General features: G+C 35.7%; 1 protein-coding gene across 1 annotated transcript in view; it reads left to right on the forward strand.

Annotated features, from left to right (window-relative positions):
- LOC132551110 (potassium channel subfamily T member 2-like) overlaps positions 1-13,484 on the forward strand; it is a 56,311-nt gene that overhangs the window by 14,303 nt on the left and 28,524 nt on the right. Inside the window, 5 exon segments of the mRNA XM_060215219.1 lie at positions 945-975; positions 3,236-3,344; positions 12,304-12,378; positions 12,667-12,750; positions 13,344-13,438. Of these exon segments, the coding sequence (XP_060071202.1) occupies positions 945-975; positions 3,236-3,344; positions 12,304-12,378; positions 12,667-12,750; positions 13,344-13,438 (394 nt within the window).

Genomic DNA, 13,484 nt, shown 5'->3' on the forward strand with positions numbered 1-13,484 from the left:
AAAAAAGCCAGCCAGCTGACTGCCATAGATAAAGAAGGATGTATTTCTGGTTGTGCAAAGGTATGACAGGCAGGCAGGAGGGGCTCCCTGGTGGGGGGAGGTTATTAGACTCTCTATTTTGTTTATATTATACAATCAAATGATTGGAAATCAGTGGAAGATATTCATACTATATACAAGTTATAGGAATTGTTACTAAAATGAAATTGAAGGGCAAAGGTCACATATAGAAATGACTTGTGACATCTGTTTAATTTAACAGTGAATTTTGTGGGCAGCATCTAGATGATTCAACCAGTCTAATGTGTAATCAAATTAGAAAGGTTGATCAAAGTTATCAAAAAGCTTGTTTGCTTTTATCTTTGGAAAACTGAATCATTAAATTCAATCATGCTGATGATCTCCACTTGAGATTTTCATACATCATTCACAGACATCTTGACACTTGTTATTGGCTGTTGGCAAGAGGAGATTCCTACAATCAGTGGTATCATGTCTTCTTTTGTCCTCTTTTGATTCACACTTTTGTCTTAACTATTGGAATTTCATTTAAACTTTATACAGTGTGTTTTCACTGAAAAGTGTGCCTGGGATTGCTGTTTAGATGGTTTTCCTATAAGATTAAAGGTTTATAAGGTCACTGTAGCAATGTGCCATGTAGAAAATACAGTTTCACACAATCTGCTGTGCTACTAAACTGTTCACGATTTATAAAGTGAAATTATTATGAAATTTAACATCTGACTTTAGTCAGTGGTTAAAATTCAAATATTCAAATGATATATATGACTGACTTAAAAAAAAATAGACATGATATTCAAATGAAATCGTTTTCCATGTTACAAATTATTGGCAATGGATTGTTTGTGTTGTGTTTTCCAGCCAACAGCTCTCAAATGGAACAGTTGTGGAGACACAGGACTGTTGGACTCCGGTTGATGCAGATCGCTTCCAGGAAAATCCATCTATCAACTGGTAAATAAACAGAGCAATATGAAATTTATGAATGGAACTTTTAAGTTGTATAGTCTGAAATCTGTTGATCTAAGCAATTGTTGAACAGCTGATATTAAAGGGTCACCAAAGTTTGTTCCCTGTCTTTTCCCATTATTAAGTATATGCTGCTGTACAAGTTGTATTTAGTAATTTCTATGATATTTTGTTTGGTTCTCTAACATTGTCGAGTATCAATGGTTACAGTATATATGGTACATTTAGGGATTTCTTTGTTGAAAATGAAACTTTTATGCCTGAATTTTACAGGATTACATACATCTAGTATTGTTGTATCACTTCGCTATCCCCATATCATTCACTGTCCTGAGTCTCATACATCTAGATCATCTCTCCTTAAGCCTTCACAAATTCCCAATTTCTCAAGAGATTTGTGTTGTTCGATACAAACCATTCTAATCAGGGAATTATATTCCCTAGCAATAAATGTTGGGAAAGGGACATGTGTATGTACTAACATGACATAACATTTATCCTTGTCAACACTCTAGCATCCTCATTCCTTCAAAGATTTTAGGTCTGATTTCACATTCATGTAAAGGACTGAAATATTTTGGAGTTTTAGAGTTTTTTGGTGGTAGGACCTGATTTTGGAAAGTCCTTGTCAGTGCTCGGCATGCTTCTTTTCTCATTTTGATCTAATTTAATATACATTTGGACAACGCAACGATATCTTAGACCAGAGAAAATTTCAGGTTGTAGTGTTAAGGTCATTGATACTATTTTTAGAAATTCCTTGTCAGCATTATTCTGGCTTCATTCCTTCAAGGCTTTTGATAAAATGTCACACACTGATAAAAGTCAGTAATGTATCAGAAAAGATCTGTTTCGTGGTTGTTTGGTCAAGGCCACTGTTGCTATTTTTAGAAATCTATGCTATCAATTATGTGGTTTCCAACCTTTACTAAGAGTATGATAAAAAATATATACTTCAAAGATTGTGTTAAACATACAGACATTTGGTTTTAAAAAAAGTTCAGTAGTCTAGGGACAAAAAGACCAGATGCAAGAACAGAAAGAAAAATATAAATAACTTTAAAGGTAGAATTTTCAGAAAAAATAGTAACACACTTGTTTACATAGTTAAAAGATTTAGTGTAACTTGTTATGTAGTAAGAGATCTAACAAAACTTAAACATCTAACAAAAATCTATCCAGAAATCCTGTACAAATTTCTGTGTGAGATGAACTAGAACACCAAAAGAAATCTAAATAAGGCATACCACAGGATACAAATCCTCTCACTGTTCCAACTCGACTAATGCACAATAAAGAACCCATAGCCAAGTGTGAGAAGTTTGATCTCAATCCCTCAAGGAATGAAACCATTAGAGTGCAGACATTGATATTCTAGAAATAGTGATGGTGACCTTGACCCTATACAACCCTGAAACCTGTCTGTAATATTATGGTCCTTTCTAAGAATGAGAATTTGATTGAAATCTTTCTAGAAATGAAACCGCTAAAGTGGTGAGAAAGATTTTGACTTTGACCCTACAACCTTGACACTAAACATTGTTCTTGATATTATGTTCCTTTTATAAGAATTCAGAGTTTGATAAAAATCCCTTGAGGAAGGGAGATTGTACTGATTGAAAACCAGTGTCCATCTACTTGTCTCTGAATGGAGGCTTAGATCTGTCAATTCATCAATACAAAATGTATTATGAGTACAGTGACGGTGTTGCACTTGTTATATGTTGAACATTTGGATGACTTTCTTTTGTTAAACACCAATGCTATTTTTCGGTCATCTGACCAAAGGGTCTGATGACCTATTGCGATCGCCTTTTGTCCAGCGTCGCCTGTTGTCCATCGTACGTCGTAAACATTTTCAACTACTTCTCAACTTCTACATGGGTCATTGAGCTGAAACTTACCTGAAATGATTGTGACATGATCCTGACCAAAGTTTGTTAATTTCGGGTTGGTCCGAAATCCAACATGGCCGCCATCTTGAAAACACATTTTTGACTTCTCAAGTTCAAAATTTGAAATCTTGTATTTTATGTCAGATGACCGTTAAGGCCCATGGGCCTCTTGTTAAGAGGGTTTTTAAGATGACCTGTAGAATACAGTTTCCTATACTTCATGTTGGTTATAAAACTCTTGACCCTTCCTTAGAATTATATTTTAGAGAGTGGAGTATATTGCTAATATCTTATTTTGAATTATGACTAATTGATAATGTTTTTCACTTCTTTCTTTTATTGGCTTTCAGGAACAGGATCCTGTGGGTGAATCGTTCTGGTGGTCTATGGTTCATCCAGGTGTGGGTCGCTGGAATTAGCCTTATAGAAACCATTCTTGTCCAGTATCTCAGTTATAAGGTAAGGCTTTCTGATATAAGATTGGTTTGCTATGTGTTTTCTATCTACATGACTGTGCCCATTACTAGGATTCCCCACAGAGTTTCCTTTATCTGAAGCTAGTGTACCTGTCACCTAATTCCCCACACAGTTTCCTTTATCTGAAGCTAGTGTACCTGTCACCTAGTTCCCCACACAGTTTCCTTTATCTGAAGCCAGTGTACCTGTCACCTAGTTCCCCACAGAGTTTCCTTTATCTGAAGCTAGTGTACCTGTCACCTAATTCCCCACAGTTTCTTTTATCTGAAGCTAGTGTACCTGTCACCTAGTTCCCCACAGAGTTTCCTTTATCTGAAGCTAGTGTACCTGTCACCTAGTTCCCCACAGAGTTTCCTTTATCTGAAGCTAGTGTACCCGACACCTAGTTCCCCACAGTTTCTTTTATCTGAAGCTAGTGTACCTGTCACCTAGTTCCCCACAGTTTCTTTTATCTGAAGCTAGTGTACCTGTCACCTAGTTCCCCACAGAGTTTCTTTTATCTGAAGCTAGTGTACCTGTCACCTAGTTCCCCACAGAGTTTCCTTTATCTGAAGCTAGTGTACCTGTCACCTAGTTCCCCACAGAGTTTCCTTTATCTGTAGCTAGTGTACCTGTCACCTAGTTCCCCACAGAATTTCCTTTATCTGAATCTAGTGTACCTGTCACCTAGTTCCCCACAGTTTCCTTTATCTGAAGCTAGTGTACCTGTCACCTAGTTCCCCACAGAGTTTCCTTTATCTGAAGCTAGTGTACCTGTCACCTAGTTCCCCACAGTTTCCTTTATCTGAAGCCAGTGTACCTGTCACCTAGTTCCCCACAGAGTTTCCTTTATCTGAAGCCAGTGTACCTGTTACCTAGTTCCCCACAGAGTTTCCTTTATCTGTAGCTAGTGTACCTGTCACCTAATTCCCCACAGAGTTTCCTTTATCTGAATCTAGTGTACCTGTCACCTAGTTCCCCACAGTTTCCTTTATCTGAAGCTAGTGTACCTGTCACCTAGTTCCCCACAGAGTTTCCTTTATCTGAAGCCAGTGTACCTGTCACCTAGTTCCCCACAGTTTCCTTTATCTGAAGCCAGTGTACCTGTCACCTAGTTCCCCACAGAGTTTCCTTTATCTGTAGCTAGTGTACCTGTCACCTAGTTCCCCACAGAGTTTCCTTTATCTGAAGCTAGTGTACCTGTCACCTAGTTCCTCACAGAGTTTCCTTTATCTGAATCTAGTGTACCTGTCACCTAGTTCCCCACAGTTTCCTTTATCTGAAGCTAGTGTACCTGTACTGTTGATATACAGATACACTCACAATCTAGATTCTATCTTAGTGTCTGTGACCACTTTGAAAACGAATGCAATATTCTGTCCTCGAGCCACGTGTTCATTGAGTTGGACAAGAGAGGCTAATTAGCCTACTTTGATAGGCAAGGTGACGGTATTGATTTTTGAGCAAAAGTATCAGGATGTAAAATGGCAAAGAGATTTTCTCACATAATCCAGACACTAATAAATGTACTTTTTGTAGCCATAGTAACCTTAGGTAACTGGTGTATTAGGTTGATATTTTGCTCAATTATATTTGATATATCATGCTGTATATTCAGTTAAAAAAAGGTTTGGTTAAATACAGATTTTGATAAAGGTTGGTGTAAGATGTAGATTTTATGATGAAGAAAAAATCATGTCTGAAGCAAGAGATCTTCTGTGTTGAACATGATTAAATGATGAGGATGATTATAAGTATGTTTCATTGTTATTTTTTAACAGAATATCTTGTAATTTGTGCAGGAGATCACGGTTTAAGGTTGATGAATGCAAGCCTTTAATGATAATGTTGACAAAAGATAATCTTGATGATGGAAGGCCTTTAGAGGAATCTTCAACTGTTGGTGATGGAAGCAAGCTTTTGTTGATAATCTTGTCAGAGGAATGATCTTGTAGGGAAGGCTTTTAGAAAGAGTGATCATTGAGGATGACATAATCTTTAGTTTACAGTGCTATTTTTGATGAAGGAATGATCTGGGATAAAGGAAGTATTCCAAACGGATTTTAAATTAAGTGTTGTGAAACCAAGCTTTCTAATGACTTGTTAAAGGTCTGTGGAAGGATAAATGCTTAATGGAGGGTAATCAAACCAAGGTTTTAGTGAGATCTAGTGGAAAGGATCAAGGTATTTAGAGGTGTGATTGATGGAGGGTGTGGTACTAGCTTTTTAGTATAATCTAGTGGAAAGGATCAAGGTATTTAGAGGCGTAATTGATGGAGGATGTGGTACATGCTTTGAGTGTTATCTAGTGGGAAGGATCAAGGTATTTAGAGGGGTGATTGATGGAGGATGAGGTACATGCTTTGGGTGTGATCTAGTGGAAAGGATCAAGGTATTTAGAGGAGTGATTGATGGAGGATGTGGGACAAGCTTTAAGTATAATCTAGTGAAAAGGATCAAGGTATTTAGAGGCGTAATTGATGGAGGATGTGGTACATGCTTTGAGTGTTATCTAGTGGGAAGGATCAAGGTATTTAGAGGGGTGATTGATGGAGGATGCGGTACATGCTTTGGGTGTGATCTAGTGGAAAGGATCAAGGTATTTAGAGGGGTGATTGATGGAGGATGTGGGACAAGCTTTAAGTATAATCTAGTGGAAAGGATCAAGGTATTTAGAGGGGTGATTGATGGAGGATGTGGGACAAGCTTTGTGTGTGATCTAGTGGAAAGGATCAAGGTATTTAGAGGCGTGATTGATGGAGGATGTGGGACAAGCTTTAAGTATAATCTAGTGGAAAGGATTAAGGTATTTAGAGGGGTGATTGATGGAGGATGTGGGACAAGCTTTAAGTATAATCTAGTGGAAAGGATCAAGGTATTTAGAGGGGTGATTGATGGAGGATGTGGGACAAGCTTTAAGTATAATCTAGTGGAAAGGATTAAGGTATTTAGAGGCGTGATTGATACAAGCTTAGGAGCAGTCTATAAAATTGACTGCATGGTCAGTTTTGAACTTGAGTAGAATCTGAATTGAACTATAGAAAGTTAGAAATAATGACTGAAGTTCATAAATGTTCTAGAACCTGTCATTTGTTAAATTCCTGCAACTCAGCATATTGTTATAGCTTATACCCAATACAATTTAGCCCAATGCTATGACCCTGCATTTTCACACATTTGAAATACAAAACTCGGCTTATATATTCCATATTACCAAAGTCCATTAAACACTCACAACAGCTCCAGACATTTTTTTCTTGAATGCAATAATAAAAATGAAGCTGATAATCCAGTTATCACTCATCTGTGTCTGTGTTATAATGTTATTACTTGTTTTTAACGATGAATAATAAACTATGTAGGTGTGTGTTGGCTATGTTCTGCGGCAATATTATACTGCTGACGCCGAGTCTATAGCACAAGATGTCAAGTGATGTGATACAATAGTGACTACAACACGCACATTGGTCTGTGACAATGGTATTTAAGTTGCATGAATAATTTAGAGAAACTTTTCTGAATGCAATGTTCGACCCACCGGGGAAATAAGGAGTATGTGAACAGGTCCAATTATATTTAATGCATCCAGTATAAAGTTTGAGGGTATAGATGTCAAAAACAAATAATTTAAATCTTACTATGGATTTCTGTACTATTAAAATTGGACACTGGCTTTGTTTGCAAATTTACTTTTAATCATAACTACAAATAAACAGCTCGGATACAGAACCATAATGTTATCTCTAGTATCAAGAACAGAAAAAAACAGTACATGTTCTCCATCTAATACAGAATTAACTTTACATTAATCTATTAAGTAAATTTATATTTTAATCTCAAACATAGATAAATACATATGGTCAACAATATAAATAGGAAGAAAATTATAGTCTTTATTATCAACACTTGTGTTGTGTGTCAAGAAAATACCAACATGGCAACATAATCATAATTCAAGCTCAAATTCCATAAAACTAGGGCAAATATGAACAAATCAAAGATTTACATGGAGACTCCTGAAAAAGTACAAGGATAATAAGAACAGATGGTACAGAGGAGTAAGCATCTTCTGCTTAATGGATGACACCCGCCATGTAAACCTTGGTCAATCCAAGTAAGTAATGTCAGGTTCTCAAATGAGAACAAGGTATACAAGAACAGAACCAACTGGCAAACTTATGAGCACGAAATACGTACAGCTATATGTAGCACAAAAAAAAAGCATATTTCACAATGAGATCACTATGGCAACTACAAAACCTTACCCATAATTTTCATCCTGCATCTTTTGAAGCATTATGTTATGAGTTTGTCTGTCAGTTGATGACTTCTTGCATGAAAATCATGATAATGGGAACAGACCATTGAATATTGAATCAACTGTGACATGTAAATACCATAAGTTGGAGATGCAGGGCTATTGCAATCCAGAAATGGAAAATTCACAATAGGGAAATTAAAATCATTATGTTAATCATACAGTTGGTGGAAAGCTGTCCATGTTGGTTTCCTTGCAGGAAAAGATCGAGATAAGCAGCTGATGTAGATGAATCTGGTGTATCTTTGATTTCATGTTCTGGTTGAAAAACACAATGGACGTAGTCAATAAATTTCTTGCTATCAAAAGACAAGAAATCATCAATATATCTGAAAGTGAAATTAAACGACTTTGCAAGGTCTTTGTAACCTATTTTGATAAGCTCTTCAATAAATTCAGCCTTGTATGAGAACAGAAACAAGTCAGCCAACAGAGGGGTTCAGTTTGTTCCCATAGGTATGCCATTAGTCTGTTGGAAGATCTTACCACCAAACCTGATGAAGATGTTGTTAACCAGAAACTCACTATAAACATATATAGCTGAGTCTGTTAGAAGATCTAAGGTGTATGGTTCATCACTCCTTACCTGTGGTGATTTGGTAGCCCTCACTAACTTCAATAGGGAGGCTATAGATCTACAGGTAAAAAAGGCGGGGCATTCATGAACAAACTAATCAACAAGTAAGAAACACATCTGTGATGTAAAAGTAACACATGTTTTCTACAATATCAAATTGTACATATCAACTTTAAAACACTTCATGATGTTCTATCAAGTTTCTGATGACACTTCAAAGATACATTGATTTAACACTGTGACAGAGCTGCAATGATCCAACACATGTGCACTTGCTTTTAAAGTCTACTTTCATGTGATAAAATTTCAGCTGAGGTATAAATATTTGAACAGAGTATAATAATGTTAAAGCTGTGCTTTGTTACAAATCAGTGAATGAACTGTAGACTTTTTTTTAGTTGTTTGCAGATAGCTAGCCGAAGCTTTTAAAGTGTATTTCAAAAACAAGGAGATTGCATCATTGTATGAAATCCATTCAACAGGAACTTTCTATGTGTGAAAGTTAATTTGTTCTACTCCTGACAGTCCACAGGGTGAAACAGTCAGAACTGTGGTTTTCTGTGTTTTGTGTTAACTGATCGAATGATGTTTTGACATATACACAGAAAAAGAAATCTTCATGAAAAATGTGTTACGTTTACTTACAACTTTGACGATCAAACCGTTTCAGTTCGGTTACTTGATCTGATTACTGGAGGGGACCACTTGCTATAGCTTAACGTTCTGTTGTGTGAAGTTTTGCTGAGGTCATGTTGTCAAATCAAAAAAAAGGCAATGCTATCTATATCTAGAGTCGTTTGGTTTTGAAATCAAACAGATGTAATGAGAAGACCTAAAATACCAAAATGAATATCATTTTGTATAGAGTCAAAACAGTTTTATGATTTGGGTTATGGCAATATGAACTTTGAAACAGCTATTGTCAGCTTCTCAGTCTTCTATACATCGCAGTGGTCAACAGGATGAAAATTGAAAAAGGAAGGAGGAATGAAAAATGTCTCGTCCCAATTTTGGCCAAAAATTGGTTCAGAATACATATATGTATGTTCTTTTGTAATTATCACATATGAGGATGTATGAAAATTAAGAAATTCAGTGAATTATGGGGCTGGGTCACCTACCGATCTTGATTTTGATCTCTTTATATAATGGCATCTGTTTTATAATTACCAGATTGATTAGTGTCTCAACTTTTATATTTCTATAATGATAAGTTGGACTGAAAAGCCAATATTGAAATATTGTGAAATTTCTAAGATGGGATAGCATTGCATTGTACCTCTGACTTCTAGCATTTTGAACCTGGGATGGGAAAGGAATTGGAACTTGATAAAGCCCAGAGAAGCCATAACTTTTGTCTCTGTCTTACGATGTGTTTACTCGTTATCTTCAGACATGCATATCCTCAGAGCTTAACAGTATATCATTCAGAAAAAGCAATCTAGATCATGTCTGTGTTTGGGCCTTGTCTGTATTTATTGTTTTTCAAGTCAATCAGCTGACCTAGACTGGACCCTAATCCTTATGAAATAGTTTTGATATACAAATTTGATTGAAAATGACATTATTACACATAATACATGTTGTTTACTTTTTCTCCTATTTCCATTGTCCTGCAATACACATAACTGATACTTCAATGATAAAACTTAAATCTCATTCAATTTCATTTTATTGTCACAGCAATGCCCCATGTTATCTTGCTGCAGACATTTTACCTGCTAAGTCGATTATGAGAACTGAGTGAAGAGGGAGAAATTTTAAGCCAATTTCAATAAGAAGAAGTGTTGTATGATCAGTCATTTCAATATCAGTTTTTGTTCGCATTTAAGTTTAAATTTACATTGTTTTGTGCCTTGTACTTGTAGCATGGGCCACATTTGTACCAGATATGGATTTAGCAGTATCTTTGTAAATACATGATTACTGAAACAATTCATTCAATGAAGTGCTATTACGATTATTTCCTAGTTTTGATAAATGAGAGGTTATTTGTGTCCGTACATCTTGCCATTTCTATGACATATTTTCATACTATTTTTGCAATTCTTTACTGAGTTCATCGATCTAGAAATGGATCTCATTTCTCACAACTTATATTGCGTTCATCATATTGACCTAAAATTTGTCAGTAGTGTCATCGAGGATTTATCAAAAATAGACAAGATATCTTATTCTGTACACTGACTCTGTCAACAAAGAAGTGTCAGTAGTTGTGAAGACGATCATCCATTCTGATAAAGATGTCCACACAACAATAGTATGTAGAATGAAGATATAATAATTGATGAGAAATTTAATGCATTCAGATCAGGTTAGATCAGAATTGTGGCTTCAATGAAGGATATGACAATCAGTGCAACAAGACTGTGGAGACCACTTTGCGTCAACCTGTTACCAGCCATATGACTGAATGGCTGTAATGATTCCATTCCCTATGGATGTAGGGCATTGATAAAACAGGTCAGGGAATGTAACACTGATGTAGAAAAATGGAGGTCCAAATGAGAGGACTTTAAGCTACCTCAGGGGTTTTGCGACCTGTATGAACTCTTCTACAAGCCAGGGAAGCTTGTCAATGGAAACGAAAGTGTGCTTTACTGTGAGAGCAATAGCCAAGCTTTCATTATCAGAATACCTAAGACTCTTTGTAAATATTAAGTATGGCTTCTTATTCATACAACTACAGGGCATAAACCAGTATTAAATAGCAAGAGCAAGCTATAGTTAAGTTACTGGTGATCAAAGTCTGTTACCTAGCAACAAGCAAATAATGGTCTGTTTTCACATTTGCAAGGTGATTTATGTTGGTGAGGACAGATTATTGACATTTGTTATATCTTAGAACTGATCATTAAATTATCTTAATGGCAGCTAGAGAATAGATTACAACATATGTTATATCTAGAAAAAAGATTAGCAACGTGTTATGTAGCCAGAGAACATCTGTTTGTAGATATATAGAAAAGGTTAACATTATTCCTTAGTAAGGTAGATAGCTAGTTAAGAAGCCCCTGTTAAGTAGGTAGAGAAAAGGTTAGCCTGTTAAGCTGCACCTGTTAAGTAGCTAGAGAAAAGATTAGCAGGTTAAGCTGCACCTGTAAAGTAGCTAGAGAAAAGGATAGCCTGTGAAGCTGCACCTGTTAAGTAGGTAGAGAAAAGGTTAGCAGGTTAAGCTGCACCTGTAAAGTAGCTAGAGAAAAGGATAGCCTGTGAAGCTGCACCTGTTAAGTAGGTAGAGAAAAGGTTAGCCTGTTAAGCTGCACCTGTTAAGTAGCTAGAGAAAAGATTAGCAGGTTAAGCTGCACCTGTTAAGTAGCTAGAGAAAAGATTAGCAGGTTAAGCTGCACCTGTTAAGTAGCTAGAGAAAAGATTAGCAGGTTAAGCTGCACCTGTAATGTAGCTAGAGAAAAGGTTAGCCATACATTTAGATGTCATCTCATTACCGTGTGTTAGTGTTAGTTCCATACCTTTAACTGTTAGAAGCATTAGTAGATGGATTTTAATACATTGATGTAACTTCCCAAAATTTGCGATACCAAAATAAAGAGGAGGTGTGTAGATGGGTAAGTGGGAGTGGGGATGAGTTCAGGTATCAAAATCAGCTGTAGGAGTTAGTACAGTCATAAAAAAACTTACATTACATACTACATTTATATATACAAATATACAGGTTATAAAACATCCAAATAGTTTTGGTGTTTGTAAAATTTAAAAATATGATGAAAGAAACAAGTTCTGAATATGAATGCTCTTGTATGAATTGTTTCACATTAGTAAACATTTTATAAAATCTACATTGTTAGACACCATTCATCGGGGAAACATTGTGTAATACATCTACATGTATTGTTTGACTTGGATGCATTTTGTAATATCTACATTTTCTGACTTTCTTCATGGGAAACATTGTGTAATACATGTATATATATCAGGAACATTGTTTGACATTTCAGGAAAACATTCTATAAAATCTATATAGTTTGACAATATTCCAAGGAAACATTTGTTTAACATTGTTTCAGTGAAACCTTTTATAATATCTAGATTGTTTGACATTGTTTCAGGGAAACATTTTGCAGCAAATCTTGTCTGTGGAGTTCCTGTTAGAATTAGTAAACACTGTACCATTTGTTGTCACAGTAAGTACAATTACCACTGAATACAATGGAAAAATAAATGATACATACTGAACATCAGAAATTTACGATTGTAAAAATGAATATTTTGATAAATGGTAAAATGTGGTATTTTAAAAGAAATAAAGATCTCTATAGTCATTTAAGTATAGACATATATAAATATATATATATATATATATATATATATATAGTTCTTGAATTTCTATATATCATATCTACTTTCACAGTTATGGAAATTACTATGAAAATGAATGATGTCTCCCATTATATATGTATTTTGTTCTACAGATTTTTTGGGAACCTCTTCGTAATTTATTTATCCCTGTGTTCCTGAACTGCTGGCTGGCCAAACTTGCTTTACAAAATATGTTTGTAAGTACAGGAATTTAACTCTATCATAATGCATTTATTCTGTAGTAAGAAAATCATTCCAAAGAAAATCTTTCAGACAATGATTTGTAATAGGGCTGGGTTGGTGTGGCTTGTATATAGTGTTAAATATGGTCTCTGTCACTCTGACGCAGTATGCTTCTTTGGCTCAGTTGGTAGAGCAGGGTTGATTATCAGCCAGAGACCTGGGTTCGATTCCTGGTTTGGGCACTCGACAGAAATGTGTATTTTCCCTGTTCTCTCATATTGGCACCCAACGAAATCCTACGAATCATGGTATTTGGAATCTCGAATCAAGATTTAGGTAATTTCAAGAGAGGAGTGGTATAATAGGACCATGTTGGTCTGGCTTGTTTGCATCGTTAAATACAGTCTCTGTCACTTAGCTGACAGAGCATGCTACTTCGGCTCAGTTAGTAGAACCGAGACTAGAGTTTGATTCCTGGTTGGGTCATCTGACAGGAATGTGTATTTTCCCTGTTCTTTCACAACTAAATGTGATACTTGCTTTAGAAAGACTTTTATTTGGATTAATTATATGATGAAATTCCTAACAGTGTACTTTTGTGTTACAGAATGACCTACATAGAGTGATGATGAAATCTCAGTCAGCCCTTGCTCAACAACTCATGATTCTGTGTGCTACTGTATTGTGCCTTGTGTTTACCAGGTAAAAAAATCTTTTTATTGATATATTGCTTAACAGACTGTTTGAA

This window comes from Ylistrum balloti, unplaced genomic scaffold, assembly GCF_031769215.1.
Source record: "Ylistrum balloti isolate Yb309-2 unplaced genomic scaffold, AGI_CSIRO_Ybal_v1 Utg370176, whole genome shotgun sequence".
NCBI lineage: Eukaryota > Metazoa > Mollusca > Bivalvia > Pectinida > Pectinidae > Ylistrum > Ylistrum balloti.